Below are 27,314 nucleotides of genomic sequence, written 5' to 3'. Positions count from 1 at the left end.
ACTTGTTATTTTCTGTTTTATCGCGAGAGTTCTGTTGCCCGCGAGAGGGTTGTTGTTGTTGTGAGTGAAAAATGGCGGAACGAATAAAGCGCTGTGGATGAGAGTACGACGTCGTGTCTTTTCAGTTAACATTGGTAGCAGAGGATGGTTTCCAATTACAAAGTACCACCAAAGCTTGATGAAGCCAGGCCATACGAATGCTGGAAGAATGAAGTCAATATCTGGAGACGAGTTACGGAGCTGGATAAAAAGAAACAGGCACTCGCGGTGGCGCTGGGGCTCGAGGGAAGAGCCAGAGAAATGACCATGGAGATACCCGTGGAAGATTTGGACAAAGATGACGGTATGGAAATACTGCTTGCAAAACTTGACGCGGTGTTTCAGAGAGAAGAGAAAGACCGCGCTTATGAAGCCTACTCGTGTTTTGACTCCATTGCAAAGAACCACAGCGTGTCCATGGCAGACTACATTATAGACTTTGAACAGCGTTATAACCGGACGAAAAAGTACAACATGACGCTGCCTGACGCTGTGCTAGCATTTAAGCTTCTAGATACAGCTAGTCTTGATGAGAAAAGTCGACAGCTTGCACTGACAGCGTGCACGGACTTAACGTTTGCGTCTATGAAGTCTGCACTGAAACGGATTTTCGGAGGGAAAGTAACCGGAGTTTTCAGCGGAATTCAACTGAACCAAGAAGCAGTTTTCTTTACGGAACAAAAAGGTCCCAAATACAAACGAAACAACGGTACTTCGTCGCGGAGTGGACAGCGACAACCACTACAAGGTACCAACCCACTTGACAAGTTTGGCAAGCGAACAAGATGTGCTATTTGTCAGAGCACTTACATATGTTATATATGTGTATATATATATATATATATGTATGTATGTATGTATGTATGTATGTATATATATATATATATGTATGTATGTATGTATGTATATATATATATATATATATATATATATATATGAAAGCCCAACAAGAAGAGGGCTTTCAGAGGGGGCAACAAAGAGGAGGTGAGGAAGATCCAGGTGTTACTAAAGGACAAGATCAGAGAGGCTAAGGACAATTACAGGAGGAAGCTGGAGTGGAAACTCCAGCAGAACAGCATGAGAGAGGTGTGGAGGGGCATGAAGACCATCACTGGATTCAGGCCAACCAACAGCAGGGGAGCTGAGGGAGGTGAGAATAGAGCCGACGAGTTGAATCTGTTTTTCAATAGATTCGACACCACAGTGTCTGCTCCCACCCCCACAACCTCACCTGTAGTCAGCCTGGAATCCAGAGCCACACCACTGTGCCAGCCTCTCTCTTCACATGTTGCCTCCTGTGAGAGTCCTGACACCCCTCCCCCACCCATCACCTTCACTCAATACCAGGTTGAGATGCAAATGAGGAGACTTCACTCAGGCAAGTCTGCTGGACCAGACGGAGTGAGTCCCCTTGTCCTCAAGACCTGTGCCCCCCAGCTGTGTGGAGTCTTTCATAAACTGTTTATGCTGAGTCTGAGTCTGCAGAGGGTCCCGGTGATGTGGAAGACATCATGCCTCGTCCCTGTACCAAAGACGCCTCGTCCCAGTGGCCCCCAGGATTACAGGCCCGTGGCACTGACCTCCCACATCATGAAGACCCTGGAAAGGCTCATCCTGGACCAGCTGCGACCCATAGTAAGACCACATCTGGATCCCCTTCAGTTCGCTTATCAGCCTCGTCTCGGAACAGAGGACGCCATCATCTACCTGCTCAATCGTGTCTACACCCATCTGGACCAGCCGGCGAGCACTGTGAGGGTCATGTTTTTTGACTTTTCCAGTGCTTTCAACACCATCAGGCCGACCCTCCTGGGTGATAAGTTAGCAGCGATGCAGGTGGATGCTTCTCTGGTGTCCTGGATTGTTGATTACCTGACAGGAAGACCACAATATGTACGTCTCCCACAGTGTGTGTCTGACAAGGTGATTAGCAACACAGGGGCACCACAGGGGACTGTCCTCTCCCCCTTCCTCTTCACCCTCTACACCACAGACTTCAGCCACTGCACAGAGACCTGCCATCTTCAGAAGTTTTCTGATGACTCTGCGGTGGTTGGATGCATCAGCAGGGATGATGAGACAGAGTACCGGGCTGTGGTCGACTCCTTTGTCACGTGGTGTGAGCAGAATCATCTGCAGCTCAACGTGGCAAAGACCAAGGAACTGATCGTGGACTTCAGGAAGACCAGGAAACACTTGACCCCTGTTTCAATCCAGGGGGTCAGTGTTGACATTGTGGAGGACTATAAATACCTTGGAGTACACATTGACAATAAACTGGACTGGGCTAAAAACACCACAGCACTTTACAGGAAGGGCCAGAGTCGTCTCTATTTTTTGAGGCGACTGAGGTCCTTCAACATCTGCCAGAAAATGCTGAGGATTTTCTATGAGTCTGTTGTGGCCAGTGCGATCCTCTATGCTGTTGCATGCTGGGGGAGCAGGCTGAGGGTCGCAGATGCCAACAGACTTAATAAACTGATCCGTAAGGCCAGCAATGTTGTGGGGATGGAGCTGGACTCCCTCAAGGTGGTGTCGGAGAGGCGGATGCTGTCCAAGATAAAGACAATGTTGGATAACACCTCCCACCCACTCCATGACATGTTGGTCAGTCACAGGAGCACGTTCAGTGAGAGACTGAGATTACCAAAAAGCGCCACTGAACGACACAGGAAATCATTCCTGCCTGTGGCCATCTCCCTGTACAACGCATCCACTTAACACACTGTTTGCTGCTACAACTACACATGTTTCTTTCCCAACTATTTATTTATAAGTGACTTATGTATGTATGTATGTATATATATGTATATATTGTACTATTCTTAGTTAGTGTATTGTCTGTCTTGTCTTAATGTTGGTTTAAAATGGAGCACTGTAACAAAAAATAATTTCCCCCAGGGATCAATAAAGTATTCTGATTCTGATTCTGATTCTGATACCACTGGGCGAAAGACTGTCCTCATCGTAATGGTGACCAAGTAAAGCTAACTGAAGATGGGAAAGTGGAGGAGTGTAACATTACTTTGTACACTAAAGCCTCAATGACAGACTCTGAAATCTTCCTGACTGAGGCATTGGGGTCAGCCATTATTGATACTGCATGTACACGTACAGTTTGTGGTCAGAAGTGGCTAGATAGTTACATGCGTGACCTCAGCCAAGGCCAAGTAAACAAGCTGTTGCAATCAGAAACCCCCAGCTCCAGACCATTTCGCTTTGGGGATGGTATTGTAGTGTATTCCAGCAGAAAAGTGAAACTTCCAGTCAAAATTGGACAAACAAAATGTGACATTGAAAGTGAAGTAGTTCCTGTTGACATTCCACTACTACTGAGCAAAACGTCTCTCAAGAAAGCAGGTACTGTTCTAGACATGGAGAATGACAGTGTTGTCATGTTCAAGCAGCCTGTTCCCCTAGAGCTCACTAGTTCGGGACACTATTGCGTGGACATTAGAGATGAAAATACTACAGAAAACTGCAATGAAAATGAAGTTCTCATGGTAACTGCTGAAATGTCTACAAAAGAGAAACAGAAAGTCCTTGTGAAACTTCATAAGCAGTTTGGTCATGCATCTGCAGAGAGGTTATTGAGGCTCATCCAAAGCTCTGGCAATACAGATAAACAATGTGCAGTTATTCTACAAGAGATAGTTCGTGACTGTGACATTTGTCAGAAATATTGCAAAACCAAGCCGAGACCTGCTGTTGGTCTACCCCTGGCTTCTGAGTATAATGAGACAGTAGCGATGGATCTACATGAGCTGGAGCCCAATGTGTGGTACCTTCACATCATCGACCACTTCACACGCTTCAGTGCCGGCAGCATCGTAAAGACAAAGAAAGCTGCAGAGATTGTCAACTCCTTCATTCACACCTGGATAAGCATTCACGGTGCCCCCAGACGGCTCTACACAGACAACGGCGGAGAGTTCAACAACACAGACATCCGGGACATGGCTGAAAACTTCAACATTGAGGTAAAAACAACGGCGGGGTATAGTCCCTGGAGCAACGGACTACTGGAGAGACATAACATGACACTTACAGAAATCCTCCTGAAGGTAAAAAAGGAACGTGGATGTGACTGGCACACTGCGCTAGACTGGGCCCTTATGGCCAAAAACAGTATGCTTAATGTACATGGTTATAGTCCACATCAACTTGTGTTTGGCCAAAACCCCAACCTTCCTTCTGTGTTGATGGATAAGCCACCTGCCTTAGAGGGCACAACTGTAAGTGCAAGAGTAGCTGAACATATCTCAGCATTACATGCTTCCAGGAAAGCATTTACTGAGGCAGAGTGTTCAGAAAGGATCAGGAGAGCACTACGCAAACAACTTAGGCCTACAGATGACAAATATGAGGCAGGAGATAAAGTATACTACAAACGAGTCGACTGTACAGAGTGGAAGGGTCCAGGTGTAGTTATTGGGCAGGATGGAACTGTTGTATTTGTAAGACATGGGGGGACTCTTGTAAGAGTACACCAGTCAAGATTGACTAAAGTGGATTCACAGACTGGAGATAAACAAAAACCACACAGTACTACTGATGATGACAACAAAGACGCAGTTGAAAATGATGACACTGACACACCCGATGGTGAACAGAGTATTAGTGAGGAAGAAGACATCACTATTGACAGAGAAACTAACACTACAGAAAACATGTCTGTCACACAAACTGCAAATGAGCCCTCTACACCCACTGATCATGTCTCTGCTAATGTAAAGTTAAGATCAGGACAGCTGATTGCTTTTACCAACAGAGACAACGGTGTTCAACACACAGCCAGAGTGCTAGGCAGAGCGGGAAAAGCAAAAGGGCAATACAAAAACTGGTACAATGTGCAATATCTTGAGCATGATGGTAGTGAAGGTGAAAAGAAAGCTGTAGACATGTCACTTGTTGATGGTCTTTGCACTGAAGCTGAAAACAGAGATGCAGATGTACTCATAACAAAAGATATTTCCTTTGATTCTGCTAAGCAGCAGGAGATTGAGAGCTGGCAAAGTAATGGTGTGTTTGATGAAGTGAAAGACCTGGGTCAAAAATATGTGTCTACTAGATGGGTCTGTACACTCAAAGAAACTACTAATGGTGTTGTCCCAAAGGCTCGACTTGTGGCACGGGGGTTTGAAGAGGTAAATACTAAAGAACTACAGAAAGACTCTCCAACATGTGCGTCTGAGTCCCTCAGACTGGTGCTAGCTGTGATATGTCAAAACAAGTGGAGAGTAAATTCAATGGACATTAAATCTGCCTTCTTGCAGGGAATGGAACTGTCAAGAGACGTCCATCTTCGTCCCCCACCTGAAGCTGGCAAGGACAATGTTCTATGGAAACTGAAAAAGTGTGTTTATGGACTTGCAGATGCTTCACTTTATTGGTACAATAAGGTCAAAGACATTATGCTCAAAACTGGTGGTAAAATATCACAGGTTGATCCTGCAGTGTTCTATTGGCAGAATGAACAATCTGAGGTTACAGGAGTGCTTGCATGTCATGTTGATGATTTCCTTTGGGCTGGTTCAAGTCACTTTGCAACTCATATCATTCCTGTACTGAAATCTACCTTCCTTGTGGGCCGTGAAGAACATGACAGTTTTTCTTATGTTGGTATGGACATTTGTACAGTTAATGATGTAATAGAGGTGCATCAACAACTTTACATTGACAACCTACAACCGGTTCAGTTACAAGCAGCACGGGCTGTACAGAGGGAGGCTTCCTTAAGTGAAACAGAACGTGAGCAACTCAGGTCAAAAATAGGACAGATTTTGTGGGTTGCCAAACAAACAAGGCCTGATGTTATGTTTGACACATGTAGCCTTGGATCTAATATCAAAGATGCAACTGTACAGTCTATTCATGAAGTGAACAAAGTTATCCGTAAACTTAAGGCAGAGAAAGTGACTCTTAAGTTTCAGCACTTGGGTAACAGTGAGGATCTGGCATTGATTGTTTTCAGTGATGCTTCATTTGGCAACCTTCCTGATGGCGGTACTCAAGGAGGGGCATTAATCGTCCTTATGGGTAAAGGAGGAAAGTTTTGTCCTCTCTTCTGGCAGTCTAAAAAAATCAGGCGCATGGTCAGAAGTACACTGGCAGGAGAAACTCTTGCCATGTCAGATGGAATAGACAGTGCGCTCTTCCTGGCAACACTTTTTTCTGAGCTTACAACTGGTAACACTGGTCTGAACGCTCTTCCTTTGATCTGTGTAACTGATAATCATTCCTTGTTTGATGCACTCAAGTCTACTAAGCAGGTTACAGAGAAGAGACTGAGGCTAGAAATGAGCAGCATTAAAGAGCTCATACAAGCCAAGAAAATCAGACAGGTTTGTTGGTCAGATTCAAAATCTCAACTTGCTGATTGTCTGACAAAAAAGGGAGTTTCACCTTTAGCCCTTCTAAAGGCGCTAGATGAAGGACTCTGGATACTGTAATCCTTTATTTACAAAGTTGTCTTTGCATTCAAATGTACCATTGTTTATTGTGTGCAATGATAGTATGCTTCAAGTAAAGCAAAGCACTTTTGAAATGTTTTTTTGTTTATATAAATATATACATATATGTATACAAATGTTTACAGGGATGTGTTTATACTTTTATTTTATTTTTTTTTTAAGAAAGAGGGAGATTGTTAACTTGTTATTTTCTGTTTTATCGCGAGAGTTCTGTTGCCCATGAGAGGGTTGTTGTTGTTGTGAGTGAAAAATGGCGGAACGAATAAAGCGCTGTGGATGAGAGTACGACGTCGTGTCTTTTCAGTTAACACTGCCATCCTAATGTCACAGCAGAAATGGAGACTTTTTTTTTCTTTTACAGCGTTGCTGATCCTGTGTGAATTGGTCCCTCAGTTTTACGTTCTTAGCTTAGAGAAGTGGAACCCAGTGTGGTCTTCTGCTGTTGCAGCTCATCTGCTTCAATGTTGGATGTGCTGTGTGTTCAGAGATACTCCTCTGCATACCTTGGTTGTAATAAGTGTTTATTTGAGTTATTACATTCTCATCTGAACTCAAAAGTGCATTTTCTTCCAGTGAACTGCTGCTCATTTTGTCTTTCAGACGATTTTGTGTAAACCCTAGAGATGCTTCTTTGGGAAAATCCCATCAGTGAAATGCTAAGATTAGCAAACATGCCACATTTAAGTCCACGAAATTACTTTTCTTCTTCATTCTGATGCTCAGTTTGAATTTCAGCAGGTCATCTGACCATGTCTACATACCTAGATCACTGAGTTGCTGCCATGTGATTGGCCGATTAGAGATTTACATTAATGAGCAGTCAAACAAGTGTACCTAATAAAGTGGCTGACAAACATTTCACCTTTTCAAATAAATCAAAAATCATTTGTTTAATTACTTAAGTTATATTTTAATATTTTATAAACCCGGTGGCTCCTGCAGCAGATTTGTTGATGATTAAGGTGTTGCTCTTTCCATTTTCAGTTGTGGGCAAACGCAGGAGGGAGCTTGTTGGACCTGAGGCAAAGCGATCTCGCTCTCAGTCTCCGTGTGTTGTAGCAGACTTCAGACTGCCTCAGTTCAACCCCAATAGCCCCCTCGGTGAGACACACACATAAACACACACGCACGCGATTCAAATGCTGTGTTAACACTTGTCTAATTTTCCTGTTTCTACTCCTCTGCAGGTCAGGAGTTTGTGATCCCAAAATCAGGATTTTTCTGTAACATCTGCTCTGTTTTCTACCTGAATGAGAAGACCGCCAAGGAACTCCACTGCTGCAGCCAGAAACACTACAACAACCTGCAGGTACGCATGCGCACACACCATTCAGTACACAAAATCACACTCTTGGCCTAACAATGTTTGGTTTCTCACTTTTCTGTTTTTTTTGTAGAAATATTATGAGAAACGTCGACAAAGAGCTTCAAAAACGTCATCTCAGATGTCTCAAGGCTCCGTTTCTGACTGATGGACCTGATCTACTGATTATTTTAACACATCACTGTGGAGAACAAGCCAATGTTTTTGATCCTACTAGTTCAGAAACTAAACTAATCACTGTGTGGTACCTTTTGTTGTAAATGATATGTCTTCATTCATAAATTGTTTTGTTTTTGTTTGTACAGGCTGGTGAAGAGCACAGTTTTAAAATGTTGTTATTATTTTATCTTTTATGTGAAAATGTTATTGAAAAATTAATAAATTTACTTAACAGGTCATCAGGAGGTACCTGACAGGTGTTAATAGTTTATTAAATCTTTTTTTTTTTTTGGTCATTTACATCTTTGGCTTCAGTTTCTTTAGAAGAAAAGGGTCCATCAACCTGAGTGTGTCTCACACTTTCCAGACTCACTGGCTCAAGTTTGAAGCTGAACAAACCACCAAATTCGGTCAGAAGCTGTGAGGTTCAAAATGAGAAAGCTGAACTCTTGATAAGAGAGGTTTAAGGCTTAAGAGAATTTTAAGTGTCTGTGTCGTTGTTTTCACTCTTTAACCCAGCATTTTAACATTGAGACAGTAATATTATACATACCACATTTCATTACAAGGCAAATCAGTGTGCTTAACGGAGAAGAACACAAAATCTTGGTTTACGATGCCAAATGGAAAACGGCAAAATCTAATTTCAAAAAAACAATGTCACCTTACTGCCACTAGAGGTCAGTAAATAAAGCCCAGAGTTTGTTTGAGGCTGGTTGAAGGCACTGAGATGTAAATACACTGTGCGGAGGTGGAGCAGTGCCTTGTGAGAACAACACATCTGCTTAACCTCCTCTCATAGTAGGTGTGGGGCTGGAGATGAGAATGGGAAAGCACTCAGACAACCGGACACAAAGACCCCAAAACACAAACAGGACAAGTAGACCATCAGTGGTACATTTATTTAAAATAAATCAGTCCCCTCATCAGAGTATATGATTCTTTCTCACGCACCTTTGTTTTGTGTCACCCTGTTTTTTCATCTTTGATGACACAGAATTCCTGACTATCTTTCTGGTGTGCTATAATTTTATTATTTTTATATAAGATAAGATAACCGTTATTAGTTCCACACGTGGGAAATTTGTTTCGTTACAGCCAAAACTGGACAGTGCAATGTTACAGCAGCGAAAATTTAGAAAAAATACTGCAATATATGATAATAAGAATAAGATACTGTACACAATAAAACAGAATAAAATACAATTTAGTCAGAAAAAGAGAATTGCACATGTGTGGATTTGTGTGTTTGGTCAGCTGCGAAGTCTTTGTTGTGGAGTCTGACAGCAGTAGGAAAGAAAAGACCGGCAAAATCTCTCCATCCCACATCATGGGTGCCAGAGCCTGCCACTGAAGGAGCTGCTCAGTGCTGTCAGAGTCTCCTGCATGGGCTGGGAGATGCTGTCCAACAGGGATGACAGCTTAGCCTCCATTCTCAAGAATGCTCACCTCTTTTCTACACACTGGTTCGTTAAAAGGTTACGCCATACATGGGGTGACTAGGGACATCAGTGAAAGGTCACAGTGATATGTGGTGTAGCAGAAAATGTCACACACACACATCACAGACGTACATGTTCACATGTGAGTGTCTTAACTGTCATATGATAAATGAAATGTTTGTGTAACTACTGTTCTTGATAAAAGGACTGTGAGGGGAGGCCGAATTCAGAGTTGGCTAAGTTTACAACTCTAGACCTGACCGGACTTCCCTTGCAAGTAAAAACCGATGGAGCTCTGAGTGTCTTGCTTCCTTCACAGTAACAGGCCACTGAGACAGCGAGGTCTGCAAGTTTAGACCTAACACTCACCATCTCCACTGGGTCCAGAGGGCATCCTAGAACAGAGCTGGCCCTCCATATCAGCCTGTTCTCTTCCTGTCCCCAGCAGAGATGCTGCCGCCCCCGCAGACAACACCGTAGCAGATGGCCTAGGCCAGGGGTCAGCAACCTTTAACACCCAAAGAGCCACCGGGTTTCCACGCAAAAAAAACACTGGGAGCCGCAAATACTTTTTGAAATCTAAAATGAAGATAACACTGTATATATAGTTTCTTTTACTTTATGCTTTGTGTGAACAACTAAAGTAAGTAAGTAAAGTTTATTTATTAAGCGCTTTTCACAGACAGTCAGTCAAAGCGCTGTACACAAATATTAAAATAACAATACAATCAATAGACATTGTACACAATGTAAAAGATCAAATGTAAATAATGTAAAGAATATAAAATATGTAGATCAACAAAAGGCTTGTTTGAACAGAAAAGTTTTCAGCTGCTTTTTAAAAGAATCCACAGAGCAACTAAGGTGTGTTGCTTATGAAATCCATGAAGTGCTACAGAGAAAATTACATTTTATTTATGTAATTAACACATTTTGAACTCTTAAAGGAATATAACAAAAGGAAAGACACCCAGCTGAACTAATCCATGTAGCAAACAAAAACTGTTGTGAGCTGCCACCCTCATTTCGCCTTTGGACTTTTGGAGCCTTGACCTGACTTTTAAAAAGTAATTGGAAAAAAAGCACTATGCTTCTAAAAAAACTAGATGTTTCCAAAATTCTGCCTAAATATGTATTTTACCTGGTTAATGTGTGTGGCGGGGCGTGGTCTGCAGTGGAGTCGGACGCACCTGAGGCGCAATCACGCCTCGCCGCCTTAAAGTCTGTGCTCTCTCTGCTGTTGTGTTGTCGGGCTGTGAGCTGAAAAGCTACAGCCGGCTGTATGCGTACAGCAACCGTGTGTGAAAAGTGGTCAATAAAGAGATGCTGAAAAGCATGTTGATGGAAACATCGCCGGGTCTGCCGTGGTATGTTTACAATAAGACTTATGGTCCCGAACCTCTGCGCACATCGGGGCTTTCATCTTTACGGAGGACTAAGCAGTCATCATTCAATATATTAAAATTTTATGAATAAAAGGGGAACTTGTGATATTATTACTTGTGACTGCATTAGTATTATAATTATTTGGCAGAAAGTTTATTTCAGGGAGAATCATACCTTATTTCCCCCCTTTCCCATGCTTCCTTTTCGCAAACTTACTCATGTCTCACAGTCACAACATAAATTATATTTTTATAATGTAAAATTAATCTGTGCAGCATTGGTGATGGGGTGTAAAAGTAATTTCACATATTAAAATTCAGGCTGTGTTATAGTAGTAAAAAAAGATATGATCATCAAGGACATTTATATATGAGTTGTTTTCCTATGGAAATAGCGCCACCGTGTGAAAAATTAATTATAGTACACTTATCCTGCGGCCACTATAAGCCATCACAGAGAAAGATGTAGTGAAACTTCCAATAACACACTCAATAAAACATTTAGAACTCACAGTTGTATTTTTCTAAAAAAGTAAACAAATTTTAAAAAAGAAAAACAAGTGCTAATTCCTTATGATAATAATAATAATAATAATAATAATAATAATAATATGATGCATGGAATGCGTTAGTGGAATTACGACAGTATCTTGAAAGTTGTCGTTTCCCTTCGTCCTTTTATTTTGAAGGCAGACCACTGAAACGGAACACGTTGCGGTGGGTCACGTGGTTAGCGTTTCCTTTCCGTTAGCAACGCTGTAGATTGCAAGAAGTTCTTCGTGAGGATTCATTTGAACACATCAGAACAAACGGATTCCACACATATAAAGCACGGTATGTACCCCGAGTTGTTGTAAAAAAAAAAAAAACCCCAAACAAACCTGTAAGCGATCAGCTTTTCCTTACAGCCGCTGTTTGTCGACTTGTGGTGGTAGTTTGTAAGCGGGCCTGCAGGACGTTGCATTGCTCCTCGGTAGCTGCATACATTGCCTTGCCTTTTTTGCCTCCTTGTGGCTGGACTGGTGGATTATGGTCTCGCCTCATATCTCACTGCTGCACGGATTTTGCGCAATCCGACTTAACTCAGTGGCATGACTGTCGTTATCCAACGTATCCCCACAGCCACCGTTTTCCTTTATTTTCATTCCAAGCTAGTTAGGTGGGAGAACCCACGGTAACAGCCACACTACACAATCCCACAACACATTTTAAATGCATTCATAAAAGGCAGCATTTACAACAAATACTGACAATATGAATTCTACTGATTGAGAAAAACAACCACTTGTCCTTCACTTTGTCCTTCACTTATGATAAGCCCCCACTCCACAGACCTGGCTTGTATTAAAGTTTTCTCTCCTTTAGTGATGCACGTTCAGGGCTCGCAAAATTTCAAAATCCCTGGTAGCCCTTCGGGCAGGGACTCTTCAGTTTTTGGTAGCCCAAAATAAATTTAAGTAGCCCGAATAAAAAAGCGAGCAATTTTTTGATTGATGTTTTGTTTCATTTTTTGTTTCCTTTACAATATTATACTTTAATGTATAATATTGTAACGGAACCAAAACAATCAAAAAATTGTTGAAACACAAATTACAACATTGTATAAAAATTACAATCATCAACTCAAATACTTGGTTCTAATTGAACAGAAATTTCTATAAACTTGTAAGAACTGTGTAGAACATCAATCAGTCTGTGTCAGATCCTGAATTTGAAATTTCCACTGAAATCACAGGTAAGAGGCAAGTGGAACCAAGATCGAGGACATTTGCTTTTTTTTAAAGTTTGCAAAGACTGCTAAATTTTGCCAGTGGTAGTTCACTCTTTGCAACATAGTACGCTGTTCTAAAGAGATTTTTCAGGTTTATTTTTAATATGTTATTTGCAATTGGTGTTTGTTCTGGGAAAGATATTGCAGACTGAGCAATAATGCATGTCTTGCATTTCTCATGGGTTCTAATGGGGGCCTTTCTTAAAATGACTGGTCCCAGTAACAAAGGCGCTTGTCGACTCAGAAATCGAGAGAAAACCAACAACACACCCGGCAGAACATTATGTTATTTACACGGGTGCACATAAGTGGTCCGCATGTGCACATTCACTGTCAAAATAAAAGAGGCGCACCAGATAAGAAGTTGCAACGCGCGTTTGCGTCCATATAAAAGGCACTGTTTTTGTCCGCTAGAGTGGGATTTTCACAGTACATTCTGCACCACATCTCTGTGCGTTCATCATTTGTTTGAAGCCAGCTCACCTCCTGCAACCACTTTTCTGAGAATACGTGCTTCTTTTGTGGTTCGGACTCCTGACATTTCTTTGGAGGTGGAGGAACATCACAGTAATTGCTTAAAGGAGCTTCTTGACATCTTTAAGAGTTCTAAACAAATGTCTGTCCTCCTCCAGAAAATCCTATGTGCGCAAACACGCGTTGCAACTTCTTATCTTGTGTGCGTTTTTTATTTTGACAGCAAATGCGCACCTGCGGACCACTTATGTGCACCCCTGGTTATTTAGCTCGTCATATTGCAGCCACAGAAATTCTTTTGTCCATGAAACCATAAAGCTGCACTTTCTTTTTGCCTTATAGTCTGATTTGCCATAACTTTTCCGTTTTGTGGTAAGCTTTTCTTTGGCTGTCACTTCTTCACCCTGACCTGTCTTATTTGGCTCAGCAAAACTAAAATATATATCCTGCTGCTTTTACACACGCGCTCACATAACGCTGAGCGATTCTCTGCGCGATCAACCTATCACATGTTTAAGCTTGCTGCGGGAGATTTCACTTATCATGTTTGCATAGTAGGCTAACGACTGATAAGACGATGTCAGAGGAATTGGTGCGCAAATGATTGTCACTCACCAATCAGTACTGTCGCTCTCCATACACAGTTCGCACGATTGCAAAGTGAAAGCAAAAAACAAGCGCAAATTCTGGCTCACTGATGCCAATGACATAATTACCCAGCTACATTTCCGAAAGAATGCAAAAGCATTGACATATATTTTTCCTTCCTACAATAGCCCGACGGGCAGGGCAGAGATAGATTTTGGGAGCCCGACTGGAAAAATCGCTAGCCCCGGGACGTCGGGCTAGCGATTTTGCGAGCCCTGACGTTAACCCCGCTCTTAAGACTCATCCCAGACGTGATGGTATTGGTTATCAGTGGCCTGGCATTAGACATAGAGCTGGGCGATATAAGATTTTTTCATATCACGATATGTTTTTTTCATTTCAGGCGATAACGATATCTATCACGATATAAGCCAAATAACTATATTTGTAAAATTTAAATGTGCCGTTGCTCACAAGTAAAATGTGAAATAATCAGCAGCTTGTTTTTATTTAAATATTTATTTCCCATAATAAGTTCAACAGGATAGATGTACTTAAGGAACATGAGACTTTTTCAGATAAATAAAGGCAAATATTGCAAACTACACAAAAGGCAGCCGCTAAATCGTTTAAGTTTCAAAAGAGAACAAACGAAACAAACTAAATTGTCAATTCCACTTAGAAACAAAGTATTAATTCTAAAAATAAATCTTAGTTTGTTTTACAGAAGAACAGACAAAACTGACTAACTTTTGTCAATATCAAATAAACTGAGAACTAAAAGGAAATTCTCAATCTCTCCTTGTTGTATAGCTTAGCTTTTCAAACAGTTTTAACAGTTACTTTAGTCTGACAAAAGCCGAATGACGAATTAGCGCTTCCAGTCAGAGACTGAGGCTACGTCCACACGTACACGGGTATTTTTGAAAACTGAGATTTTCCGTTTTCGTTTTAAAAAATAATCCCGTCCACACATAAAGGCAGAAATGAAGGAAAATGCTGCTATGAACATGCCAAAGCAGCAGGTGGCGCTAGATTCCTAACCGTGCAGAAATGTTGGCCAATCAGAAGTCTAGAAGCCTCGGTGGGAAAAAGTAAACAAAGCTGGGGCATAGAAGCAGAACCGAGTCGTATGTGTGGAGAGACAGTAACTGTGTGTATATGTAAGCATTTAAACACTGCAGAGAGTAGAATTAACAGTATTGTAGAAATTCATTTAACCGAAACAATAACGTGGCGCACAGTGTGACGCATGCACCGGTTTATTGTATTTCCAGACTTGCTTTCGGCACATTTACAGTGCACGCTACTCTGTTTTTTGTCAGACTTGAAATAGCCGAAATACCTTCACACTACGGAACTTCAATGGCTCTTCCGTTCGACAATCTCTCCGGCATTGGAACCATCATCTGTTTTCTCTTCGGTCACGCTCGGTTGATTTTTCTAGTCGGCACACTCATTTCCTCCATTACCCGGGCGGTACGGTGGCTGGCTGCTTCCCAAACAAATACACATGTGCGGCTTGGCACTTGTGCTATACGTAACAAGTCACGTGACGTGACGCTGCGGCTGTGATTGGTTCGGCTCTGCGCTACTTAATTTGGATTGGCTGACCCTTTTTTTTTTTTTTTTTTTTTTTTTTTTTTATTAAGAGGACAAGAGCGGCGAGGTCTATCGCAATAGTTTAATTTCTCTATCGAGTAAAAGGTATATCGCGATACATATCGTTATCGTTCTATCGCCCAGCTGTAATTAGACATTAAGACAGTTGGACGCTCAGACTATGGAAAAGATCCCCTGTCATTAACCTGCTCCCACGCATGTGCAGTGAGCAAAAATCACTTTTCCACTGCTGCAGGTGCTTACTTAAAGGCAGTGTAAAGACGGCTGCAATGTAGGGTAGGCTGACTAAAACTACAGATGTCATTAAGGCCTGCACAATAAATTGAAAATTTATTGTCATCGCGATATCAGCCTGCGCGATGGGCCCATCGCAAAAGACGACGTAAACTGCGATAATTGGGTACCTTAAAATGTTTACACACGTGCTTTAAAGAATTTACCAATCAAAGAAACCCCTCGTGCCTAAAAAAAAAAAAATAGTACCTCGCTTATTTGGAGGTACTTTGGATTTGATAAAGACGACGTTCTCCAAACACAGGTACTCTGCAAAACTTGCCGAACACTCGTGGCAACCACCAGAGGAAACATGACTACTCTGAACCATCATCTTCAATACAACCACAGAGAACTGTTTGAAGAGTTCCAGAAAGACAGGGCAAACCAAACAAAGGTTGCTAATGTTAAGACAAAGAGCACCGCAGTCCAACAGCCGTCTCTGTATTAGAGTTTTTCAAGTGGGACTCCTTATGAGAAAACGTCAAAGCGCTACAAAGAAATAACAGAGGCCATTACACATTTTTTGACAAAGACATGATGCCTATAAATACAGTTAGCAGAGAGTGCTTCACCAGTCTGATACATAAAGTGGACCGGAGATACCGCATCCCCTCACGAAACTACTTTTCACATGTCGCCATTCCACAAATGTACGAAACATGTCGCAAAACCGTCATGTTTGAACTGAGCCAAGCGGAAAACTACGCAAGCACTACAGTAAAGTTTCCTCTCCAGTTTTGACTTACATCATAACTACTTGGTGAGTGGTAAAATGATGAACAACTGCATTGAGATAATTTGCAGTATAATTTAAGTTATGTATTTAAAACTAATTCTAGAGACCAGGAAGGATGTCTTTCAGAATTCAAGCCTCAGAAATCTTTTTATGGGGGCAATGTTTCAATGTTAAAGTGCACTTTGTTGTTACACTGCTAATACAGCAGCTTTCTTTAAATAAAACTTGCAGTAAAACAGAAATTATGTATTTGGTTTTTTTTATATTTATTTTATCGCAAGTCATATCGTTATCGCAGTATTGATCATAGTTATCGCACATCGCAGGTTTTCCTAATATTGTGCAGCCCTAATGTCATTAACAACTAATCATGTTGTGTTTAGCTGAGCTGTTGGTTAGTTGTGTTGTTCTATATTACCACTTAAGGATCTATGTTTTTTTTAAACATTTATTTCATTCTTTTCTCCTATTGCGTTATTCTTCTTTACATCTGGTAGGTGTGTGTATCTATGCAATTCACTTTCTCTTAAATTACTTTTAAGCATAACCTAGCTAACACAAGCAATACAACCGCCCGCCCCACCCCCCAAAACATACAAACAAACAAACAAACAAACAAACAAAAAAAAACAGTAACATTGAGGGAAATCTGTTGTGTTCACATTTGGCCTCCAAATATTGTCATTGTCTCTTATTTTGGCATTGATGTCATCATTGATGTCATCATTGATGACTGGTAGCAAGGATCTATATAGAAGACATGCACCAGTCCAGTTTTGCACTGGATAACAGTTTGTCCCTAAAATTAGAGAGCCATCATAGCACAAAGGGAGCAAACAGCAAACGTTCAGTAGTTTGTAGCTGCAGTTTTACAAACTAATTTTCTTTTGAGGTTTGCAAAGGTTTTCAGAAAATCGTCATTGGTTTTCATTCGTGACAATGCTTTCTCTCACTGTTGCTGTTGTTTAATGTAAGAATTGTTGGGACGCTTTTACTGCACTTCTCGGAACATAGCCTGTTGCATATGTGAAAAGTTTGTAAAAAGTACTTGCATAATGATCAGGTACACGGTCTGTGCAGATAGTGTACGGATTAATTAAATTATTCCACGGTGCAAAATGATTTTACAGTGACACTAAAGTCACTGAAAGTGCAGAGAGCTTATATAACCAGTTAAATTAAGTGCAAGCAGACAACAGAGCATCAATTATGGTACTCAACTTGAGTCCCTTATCTGCTGTAATTCAAGATGAGCGGAGGAGTCTAATCGTGTCCTCTGAGGAGACAGAAGATCATCATAAGCTGCTCTATGCCACCAACCTGCCACTGAGCATGCTCCTTTGGTTTATTGCGATCATGTTTAGGGGGTAGGAGGATGTGTTCATGACAATGGCAGTTTGCACCGGTTGAGGTCCATCTGTGTGCTGTCATTACCAGAAAGTCAACAGCAGATCCAGCTTCCTTCACCAACTTTCCAAGCCATACGTCATCTCTCTTCTGAATGCTGCCTACCCAGCACAGCACTGCAACTTGTGGACTGGACTTGGAGATCGTCATAATAAAAAACCACACCCGTGTAGCAAAATTTGTGTGCATATGTTAGTTCGACCTTAATGGGTACTAATCATGGGTCTTGTTAGAAACATCTAGATGTTGGACGACTAGCGTGTATGTTCTGTGTCTCTATCCACAGATCAGGGACATGCAAAAGATAGAGGAGGATAAGATAAGCTGCTTTGGAAGATCTATTAAGCTTATTCTTCTAAGATTAACACCTCCTTTCTATTTTGTTGTTGTTGTCTCCTGTGTCTCTATTGTTTAAATCTCATGTTTTCTCTGTTTCTCTGTTTTTGATGCTTTTGTTTCCACCTTTCCTTCTTACTAGTGAAGACCTGAAGATGATACTAACAGAATGAATCCGTATGAATGAATGATCTTCGGGAAGCAGAGTCTGCAAATTAAGAAAAGGCCTCCCGGACGATGGATTTCATCTTTCCAAGATTCTGAGGCCCAGTACAACTGATTAACCTTTATTCTTTGTTTTCTTTATTTTTAACTTTCCAGCTTTTCCATTGTCATTGAAGCGTTACGCCCCTTCTCCTGCACCAGGGCCCCAACAGAGCCCCCTACTGGGTGGGCTCCCAGGGAGCTTTTTACTGATCGGACAGCAAGCTGCATGCTTGCGGCTGGCTCAGCTGAAAACCCACCTTGCGTTGACACAGATAAATAACGCTATTGCTGTTGATGGTCGAACCAACACACCTGCCCCATTTATACCCACAACACCCCCCTGCCCGACAGCTGCAGCCATCAGTCTACTAAACCTTCTGAAGGTTGCTAACACCATGTCCCATCCCTCATATAACCCCTATGCCTCTGGGAATCAAAGTTCAGCCCAGGGGCGCTATGGACAGTCCAGTATGCAGGCAGAGAGAGACTCTCATAAGACATCTCCTCATCTTGGGCCTGGGTCCAGCTTTAGCTCTTCTGGAGTTTCATCTGCGACTCCTGCAAAATCTGGGGGAATAATGAGCTACAGGCCAGAAGGGAGTAAGACTTCAATGGAAGAGGACATAAAGAGGTCCATAGACATGCATATAAGCAGAGCCAGAGAGGAGGTGAGAAATCAGCCTGTAGACAAGAGCAGTCATTTTACTCAAAGACATGAGTATGATTCTTCAGGCAAAGATGTGACTTCCTACATGTTGTCCTCAAACTCTCAAAGACCTCCTGATGTTGCAAGTAGCACTAGCTCCATGGACTGGTTGCCAAGCTACAAACGGAAAACTGAGGATGATTCGTCTAAATACTGTTCATCATCTGCTTCATTGAGCTATCTAAGCACTGGTGACGGTAGGTTTAATGCCTCGAATGAAAGAGAGCGCAATGTGCAATCCATTCCAGGCTTAGGTGATTATGACTACCCAGTGCCAGGCAAACCTGTGGGTTCTGCAGAGTCTACTCGTCCCAAGTACACTTCAGAAACAGCTGTGAACATCCTTATGCAGTTTGGACTTGAAAAAGAGGACCTGGAACATCTGATCTCATATCCCGAAGATCAGATGACTCCTGACAACCTGCCTTTTATCTTACGACAAATCCGCATGGAAAAGGCAAAGAGATCTGCCACAGCAGATCCATCAAAATCCTACTATGATCCTCATTCCACCACAAGTATGAGTGGAAGGGAAAGGTTGAGTACTTCAAGAGGGGAAGGGATGCGTCAGGATGAATTGTCACCTATTGTCCAACCAAGTAAAGTGATTGATTATGGACATACTGGAAAATATACTGGGAGCTTTGGGGATGAAATTGGAAGGAGCAGCAGTGGAGCTAGTAGTGGTGGAAGTGGAGGTACGCTGCTGATGGGCTCCTATGATAGTAGCGGTCACAGTCGAGAACCACTGCAAAAAAGTATGACAGAGGTGAAAAACAGCACCTTGGTTTCTTCCTGTGATCAAGGCAGCTCTTTTACCAGTCATGGCTCAATGCGAAGCAGCGATCCAGCTCAACAACTGCACACCCAACCGAACCAGTCATCTCAAGAAATCTTCAAAGGTTTCTCTCTGCCAAAGACAGACACAGACATAAGACCTCTTAAAGCAGAAGTCACTAAAGCCCTTCCGTTGAAAAATCCAGAGCCAGATCGCCATTCAGCATCAAAAAGCCAACTAACTCCTAATATAGTTCGTAGTGTGCATCCAAGCCGACCTGGCCTTGTACTCATTGGCAGCAGCAGCAGCGACAGTCACATCAAAGAAAAGAGTAAGACTCACGGGCAAGTATCAAATGTTTCTGAGCAGATGAAAAAACAGCAAATGCAGCAGAAGCAGGTACAACAGCAACAGGTGAAACAGACAATGCAACAACCACCACCAAAGCAGCAGCAGCAGACGCAACAACTGAAGCAGCAGCAGACGCAACAGCAACAACTGAAGCAGATGCAACAACTGAAGCAGCAGCAGACGCAACAGCAACAACTGAAGCAGACGCAACAGCAACAACTGAAGCAGACGCAACAGCAACAACTGAAGCAGACGCAGCAGCAGCAACAACTGAAGCAGCAGCAGCAACAGCAACAACTGAAGCAGCAGCAGCAACAGCAACAACTGAAGCAGCAGCAGCAACAGCAACAACTGAAGCAGCAGCAGCAACAACTGAAGCAGCAGCAGCAACAACTGAAGCAGCAGATACAACAGCAGCAACTGAAGCAGCAGCAGCAGATGGCCCAGGTACCTAACCTGCCGATTGGGTTGCAGCAGATGCAGAATCAGCCAGCTGTGCATATGGGACAAGCTTTGCAGTCTCAAGTTTTTTCGGCTGCAAAGCCAGTTCCACAGCCGTCCCTCATGCCAGGGCTCATGATGCCCGTTCCTCCGGGTCTCTCTCCCCTAATGCAGAACCTCATGAATTTCATTCATATACCGCAGCCCGCTTCCACCAAGCAGCTTCCAGCAAAGGTAGAAGTGACAGGGAATATCCCAGTGCTGGCCCAGATGCAAGACTACACTGCCGCTTCACCTAGGGTCTTTCCTCATACCTGCTCTCTATGTAACAAGGAATGTACTCTGATGAAGGTAAGTGGAAGATTGTTCGATGTTTTTGCTTTCTGTCGGTTTTTATTTATTTGACATGCAATGTTTTTTGTTTTTGATTTGATTTTGGATCCCATTATAGGATTGTGGTTTGGGAAAAACTTCATGTATGCTACTTTAAAGTCTATTTGGTTTGTTTTATACACTATTCCTTCATAATGATGACTGTAGGAAGACTACCAACTTGGAATACAAACATTTTGGACAAATTTTTCACATATTTCTGCAATTCAGTATTCTGTACCAGAATTTCTGAAGGATTACAGTGCAGACTAAACTTAACTATATGTCTATCAGATATTGTAATTGAAAAACACTACTAATAAGAGACCTTCAGAATCTTCAGTGGTCTGTACTTGCAATTGATAGATTTAATCTCTTTTAAATTGACATAAACTGATGCGAAGACATTCAAGGCTTTTGCTAACAATGGAACCAAGGCCTCAGATGACGTGATGAGGAGAAACCTGCAAACCTGAAGAGCCTGTGCATCAGAAAATGTTGGAAGACGGCTGTTTTTTCATTTGTCTCTGTTCTTGGGCTGCTGTTCCACAGTGCACATTCAGCTTTGCTTTTTCTGGAACTGTTGCTGAATGTGAAAGTTCCCCTTTTTGTCTTTTGTCATTAGAGTTAAGAATAGTGTGTTTTGTCCTTTATTTCACATTAGTGGGCACCTTGTTTTTGTGTAATACTCGCTTCTTCTTTTTTTTTTTTTTTACTCATACTTTCTTTTTAAGTTAGTGTTTCTGTGTCCCAAAAGGCAACATCATTTACTACCACAAACATAAGCACCCGCTGCGCCCAGTCATGAGCTACACAAGCACCAGATTTGATTTGATTTGTTGTTGAATCTCTCTTTATGGATTGGCCTTCCTTCGCTGCATCAAATTTCACATTTGAGCTCCTCGTCAAAGAAACAGCACCTTCCTCTTCTGGTCTATTTCAACGTCATCTTCCTGTCGCTACTCCAACTGTGATCGTCATAGGTGGTGCATTTTGTCCTAATCCAAACTTGGCCTCTCCTGAGACGACCTTCTTGGAGCTTCGGGAAAGTTTGATGCCATAAGAAGAGCCTGAGAGTCCAGAATCCAGAGCCTAATTGACCTTTTGTTTTGGTTGTTTGTAATCAGATGTTTGACTTGTGTTTTCTATATATACTAAATAATTTCACTTTTAAAATTTTATCCCAGGAAAGGTATGATGTGTCACGCTTATTTGTTCCTGGTTTTTGGCCTATGAAGGTTTAAATACAATCCAGGCTCCTGGCTAATGTTATAATGCTTCTGCGTTCAGTGAAGGACTAACTGTTAATATTTTAAGAATTTTTTTAAGGCCACTGCAAAGTTTAGTGACCTTTTATCAGCAAGTGATGTCAATGACAAACGTTGCTCCTGATAATAATAAACCTTGTCTAAATGTTTGTTTTTTGTTGTGACCACTAGGATTGGGTCTCCCACCAGAATACCAGCCTTCACATCGAGAACTGCAAACTTCTGCGAAAGCGGTCAATCTTTCTTCTCTGTACTTCGTGATTATGAACCGATATCTTTGGGGCAGCACAACCATGGGTGTGCCAAAATGATGCCAGGGTTGTAATGCTAGGATAGCTCCCTAAGAACTGTTCATTTGTATTTTTTTAATTTAAAGCACCTTAATGATTTGCAGCATTTACCATGAGCCATTTTCCCTAACCTAAATTGTTGAAAGGCTGAATACATTTCTGAGTTTCTGGATTAATGAACAATGATATATTTTTAAGGACATTCTATCTTGCAACATCTGACAAAAATGTATCTGTGTTTTTCCACAGATACCCAGAATGGAACGGTGAAATTGCATCACTGCTAGGGTAATTATCTTCATTTCAAGTCATTTGGCGAATAAAAAAACATGCCAGCATTGGAGGCTTTCATTTTCTTTGATTTAACATGTGCCTTTCTTTTTATATGCAATTGTTAGTGCATCAGGTGCCAAGCCCTCTCCCTCAACTTCTGCTGAGACTTCCCAGAAGAAAACCAGACATGAGAGTCGTTCCCGTTCCTGCAGCCCCCGGAGCCATCGTGACTCGGAGCGTAGCAGGGACAGGCAAAGTAGCCGTTCCCGCTCTCGCAGCCCCCGCACTCATCGTGACTCGTTGCGAAGAAGAAATAGACGAAGTAGCCGTTCCCGCTCCCGCAGCCATAATGACTCGGAGCGTAGCAGGGACAGACGAAGTAGCCGTTCCCGCTCCGGCAGTCCACGTCGCCGCCGTGACTTGGAGCGTAGGAGGGACAGACGAATTAGTCATTCCCGTTCTCGATCACGTAGCCCCCGAAGGCAGAGACACAGAAGCCGATCACGATCTCCCTACAGCTCCAGACGTAATCGCAGGTCTGTCCAACATACATTTTGAGAACTAGGATCAATCAAAAAGATTTAGCTCTCAAGTGGAGAGGGCGAAAAGTAATTTATTTAATAATGTAAATTTAAAAACACTTAATTGGTGGACTATTTACCTTTTGTATCCATGCTGGATGTGTGCTTTGAGATGTTTATGAGTCATTAAGTTCTTTGATCCATACTTTTTTCAGGTCCCGGTCTCATTCTGACTCCTCATGGTATGACCGTCCTTCCTCTTCACGATATCGATCACGCTCAAGGGGACGCGAGAGACGATCCTCGCCGAGAAGAAGAGATGAGAAACGTTCATCACCAAGGAGAAGCTGGGAGAGGCGATCGTCGACAGAGAGGTCATCTCCTATGCGAAAGTTGAGCAGCTCGAAGATCTTGGCAAAGAAACTGCTGGAAACATCAGGTTTGAAAATTGCTTCATGGTAATTTTTTGGTATGTACTCATTAGGTTTTTCTAAGATCAAAGTTGCCCCCCCCCCCCCCCCACACACACACACACACACGACATTAACTTTACTAATGCAAATTATAAATAAAGACCAGTACCACCAGAAAATGTCAGTATAGTTTTTTCTACGATTATAAAACTTTCAGAAGCAGTAGATGATTTTTGAGACTTGGGACCCACCAATGTGCGAATCTCTTTTGTACCTGTGGTCTTTTAGCTCTCCAGTCCTTATCAAAACAGTCTGACCTGGAGACTGTCGTCAAAACTTTGGCTCCTGCCCTGCTGGCTGAGCTAGCCAAGATGAAGTCGTCCCCATCAACATCATCGTCCTCACGTTCTGCATCTCCAGAATCAGTTAAAGGGAGGCCTAGCACAGAGAAGACCAAGGTGACTTCACATGATGCCTTTTTTCATGAATGGACAGTTTTGGACAATTTATAATGTGGTCAGTGACAGTGACGTGATTGTTGATGCCACAAAAGCAAGATTAAATCCTTCAACACAAATTTATACAAGCACAAACTTTGAGTCAAATTGTCATGATGAAATCTGCATTTGGTTTGTTCATATTTTTCTTCGCTGTGTTTCCACAGGCTGCTAAATCTTCCCCTCCAACCATGGTGAGGCTACAAGGGATTGTCAGTAGTCTCTCTCACAGTGAAGTGATTTCTGCTGTGGAGAAATTTGGAAAAACCAAGTCAGTTGTTTTGTTTAGGTCAAGATTACAGGTATGTACACTGAAATTTGCTCACTGTTATAGATGGATGAGTTCATTGACCTACTTGTGAATCTAGAGAAAATGTGTCTCCTGGTTTGCTTCTGCAATCTAAGATAGATATTTATGCACCGTAGCTACAATTCTCTATAAATGTACTGTCCATTCATTAGTTGTAGTCATGCATTCATCATGCGGTTTAAAGTCAGTTGGTTATCCTTACTTTTCTTCTGTGGTCTTGCAGCCCTCACATTCATGGCTACTTTGGATTATACTGAGCTTTTATATAGACATCACAATGTCAGAAAGTTTCTGCTCGAGTCTAATCCTGTGAAAGCATACACAATGTATTTTGTTTTTATTTTGCTGCTTTGCATTATGCATTTTTTTAATCTATATATACACATTGCACTAAAAACATCCTTGGAATCACATTGGTTGCTTGCAAGTTGTCACCGTTGCTTGTAGTTTGCTTGGAAAACTCAAACTTGTCATCAAATACTTGTAAGCTACTGACAAGTGCTCATATATGATTTTTAGTGTGAATGTAGTAACCTAATAGTTTTGGTAGTAATCCAAATTAATGTGTGTGTGTGTGTGTGTGTGTGTTTGTGCACACCCAGGCAGTTGTGTGTTTCGAGAAACAGGAAGATGCTGAGAAACTGAAGAGCTTAAAGAACTTTGACATAAAAGAAGTAACTGTCAGTGTTGTTAATGAAAAGGTAACTTTGTTTTCCCTTGAGAAATACAAATATTAACATCACTGCTCTTCTGTGGCAAAATGATCAGTAATCTGATTAATCCAAAATTATCTTTGTTTACAGGAAATTGCATCCAAGAAAACCACAAAAACTAAACTGGAAACTACAGCAAAAGTCTCTGTTTCCAAAGCGAAAAACATCTCAGCTGAGCAAAAAGCTAAAACTGTAAAAACTGGTGATAAGGCCGAAGAAGCAGCTTCAAGCCTCGAAAAATCTAAGAGTAAATCTACGAAGAGTCCCGAAAAGCAGCATAACACCAGTGATTTGAAAGGAAAACGTAAACCCAAAGGGTCTCAAACCGGTGCTAAAAAAGCTGTGGTGGCACCTAAAAATACAGCCAATACTATGAAGGCTGTTGAACCAATTAAAGGTGCTGCAGTTGATGGTGAGCCAAAAGTCTTGACTTCCAAAGGAGAAACGGCCTCAACGACGCAGAAATCTAAAACAGCAGGAACTCTGAAAAAAGAAAAAGTGGATCCTTCTAAATCAACAACGTCAGAGGATAAGCCTGATGTAGAGACAAAACACAAGAAACCTGAAACAAAGATTCATGAATCTGCGATGGGGCCTAAAGGTGAAGCACGAAAAGCATCAGCTTCTGAAAGGGAGGACCACACAGAAGTTGAAACTTCTACTGACGGCAAAGATAATCAGACGTTACCAACTATATCAAGTGAGAATCAACTACCAACTAGTGCAGCTGAGACCAAGCCAAATACATCGCCACCAAAACCCACTGATCCACCTCAGAAACCACAAACTGTCATCAAAAGTCCAGAAGATTCACTCAAAGCTTCAGAACAGACCGAGCAGAGCTCAGATTCTGCTCTACAAGAAGAAACACAACAGCAGACTGCAGGAAAATCACCTGAGATTTCTGTGGAGGCAAAGCAAAGAGTTGAAAGTGTAGAAACGGTTACAAAGGACAAAGGTAAGTGGACAGAAAACACCTTCAAGTGTGGAGTATCTTTGACAGCAGGATGTTGGACGGAATCAAAAGCTAAAGACTGTGCTTCATGACGAGAACAGTTTTCAGATTTTTATTTAAATCAGCTGGGTAATTTGCATCCTATCTAAACTACCACTATTTAACTTAACTACATTTCCTTTATTCTAAGTCTCTGTGACTGCAAAGAAGATCTCAAAGGATCAGCCGGTCGCTCCTACCCACCCAACATTTGGGGAACGGATACAAGAGCAACTGCGTCCAGAAAGAATCCGTAAGAAATCCCCAAAGATCTGTATGAAAGATTTCTCAATGTGAAGATATTTTCTATTTTATAATTATTTTCTGTTTTTCTTTTGCTCTGCACTTTACAGGTTGTCTCAAGACAGTCAGACTTCCCCATTCAAAGGTAACATTAAAAAAACACTTAAATTATACCTGTAAGAAAAACATGCTTTGTCAAAGTGGTTAAGTTTTGATCTGAAATAGTTCAATTTGTTTTAAAAGTTTATAGTTGGGTTATATCTCATTGTCAGGTGACACTCAAGTAGGTGTAAATGTAGAAAAATGTTAAAAATTCAGTAGGGATGTCGCAATAACAGAGATTTTGTAGTCAGTATAGACACTTAATAGAATTGCACGATTCTTGATTACCAATTTAGTATTGTAATAAAACAATTATCTCATGTACTAACACATACTAAAACTCCTTTATTAAAAAGCTAGTTTAAAATGTTCAAATTATATGCAAATTATATGCACAGTAAAAAGAAAGTTACCATCAGAAACATTTTGTAATAGGTATTTTATTCTGATGTACCTCATTGTGTTCATAGTTGTAGACAGTGCTCAAAGTGAGGCACAGTTTATAAGTTAATGTTTGCATTTTTCAGATTTCTGTCTGGAATTTCTTCAATTGCAATTGTAAACAGATTCTGAATTTCTTTTCTTTTGCACAGCTTGTTTCGCTTGATTACAAGGTGCTGTTAATAAGCAACCTGCCAGAGTATCACGATGGCTGTTACGCAGAGGAGGACATCGCCGGTCTGCTCACTCGACACAGATTTGAATATTACGACGATACGATCTACGTTATACCACAGGCGCGCATGGTAAGCACCAGGCCATGAATTTGCATTGGGCTGGATTATTACCTTCATTTTAATGG

General features: G+C 41.6%; 2 protein-coding genes across 6 annotated transcripts in view; both read left to right on the top strand.

Annotated features, from left to right (window-relative positions):
* The window catches only part of LOC146714035 (uncharacterized), a 61,673-nt gene extending 53,378 nt beyond the window's left edge, over nt 1–8,295 (top strand). For 2 of the 3 annotated variants that reach the window (XM_085450627.1, XM_085450625.1), the window contains 3 exons: nt 7,497–7,613; nt 7,700–7,821; nt 7,910–8,295. In XM_085450627.1, the coding sequence (XP_085306753.1) occupies nt 7,497–7,613; nt 7,700–7,821; nt 7,910–7,984 (314 nt within the window). In that variant the 3' untranslated portion in view covers nt 7,985–8,295. Of the gene's footprint in view, nt 1–125; nt 839–7,496; nt 7,614–7,699; nt 7,822–7,909 lie in introns of those variants that run through there. The other variant, XM_085450626.1, reaches the window with a different exon arrangement.
* A 3,268-nt stretch (nt 8,296–11,563) lies between these two features.
* LOC146714034 (uncharacterized) overlaps nt 11,564–27,314 on the top strand; it is a 37,281-nt gene continuing 21,530 nt past the window's right edge. For 2 of the 3 annotated variants that reach the window (XM_085450622.1, XM_085450623.1), the window contains exons 1-12: nt 18,573–20,867; nt 22,328–22,389; nt 22,696–22,734; nt 22,845–23,255; nt 23,456–23,679; nt 23,942–24,111; nt 24,318–24,452; nt 25,063–25,161; nt 25,264–26,131; nt 26,319–26,420; nt 26,521–26,555; nt 27,106–27,258. In XM_085450622.1, the coding sequence (XP_085306748.1) occupies nt 18,636–20,867; nt 22,328–22,389; nt 22,696–22,734; nt 22,845–23,255; nt 23,456–23,679; nt 23,942–24,111; nt 24,318–24,452; nt 25,063–25,161; nt 25,264–26,131; nt 26,319–26,420; nt 26,521–26,555; nt 27,106–27,258 (4,530 nt within the window). In that variant the 5' untranslated portion in view covers nt 18,573–18,635. Of the gene's footprint in view, nt 11,657–18,354; nt 20,868–22,327; nt 22,390–22,695; nt 22,735–22,844; nt 23,256–23,455; nt 23,680–23,941; nt 24,112–24,317; nt 24,453–25,062; nt 25,162–25,263; nt 26,132–26,318; nt 26,421–26,520; nt 26,556–27,105; nt 27,259–27,314 lie in introns of those variants that run through there. The other variant, XM_085450624.1, reaches the window with a different exon arrangement.

This window comes from Copadichromis virginalis, linkage group LG3 (assembly GCF_057382275.1).
Source record: "Copadichromis virginalis isolate Kocher_CV1m ecotype Utaka linkage group LG3, C_Virginalis_male_GT1.1, whole genome shotgun sequence".
NCBI classification, from domain to species: Eukaryota; Metazoa; Chordata; class Actinopteri; order Cichliformes; family Cichlidae; genus Copadichromis; species Copadichromis virginalis.
Note: the sequence above shows the minus strand (reverse complement) of the source record. Positions and strands in the feature narration are given on the sequence as shown.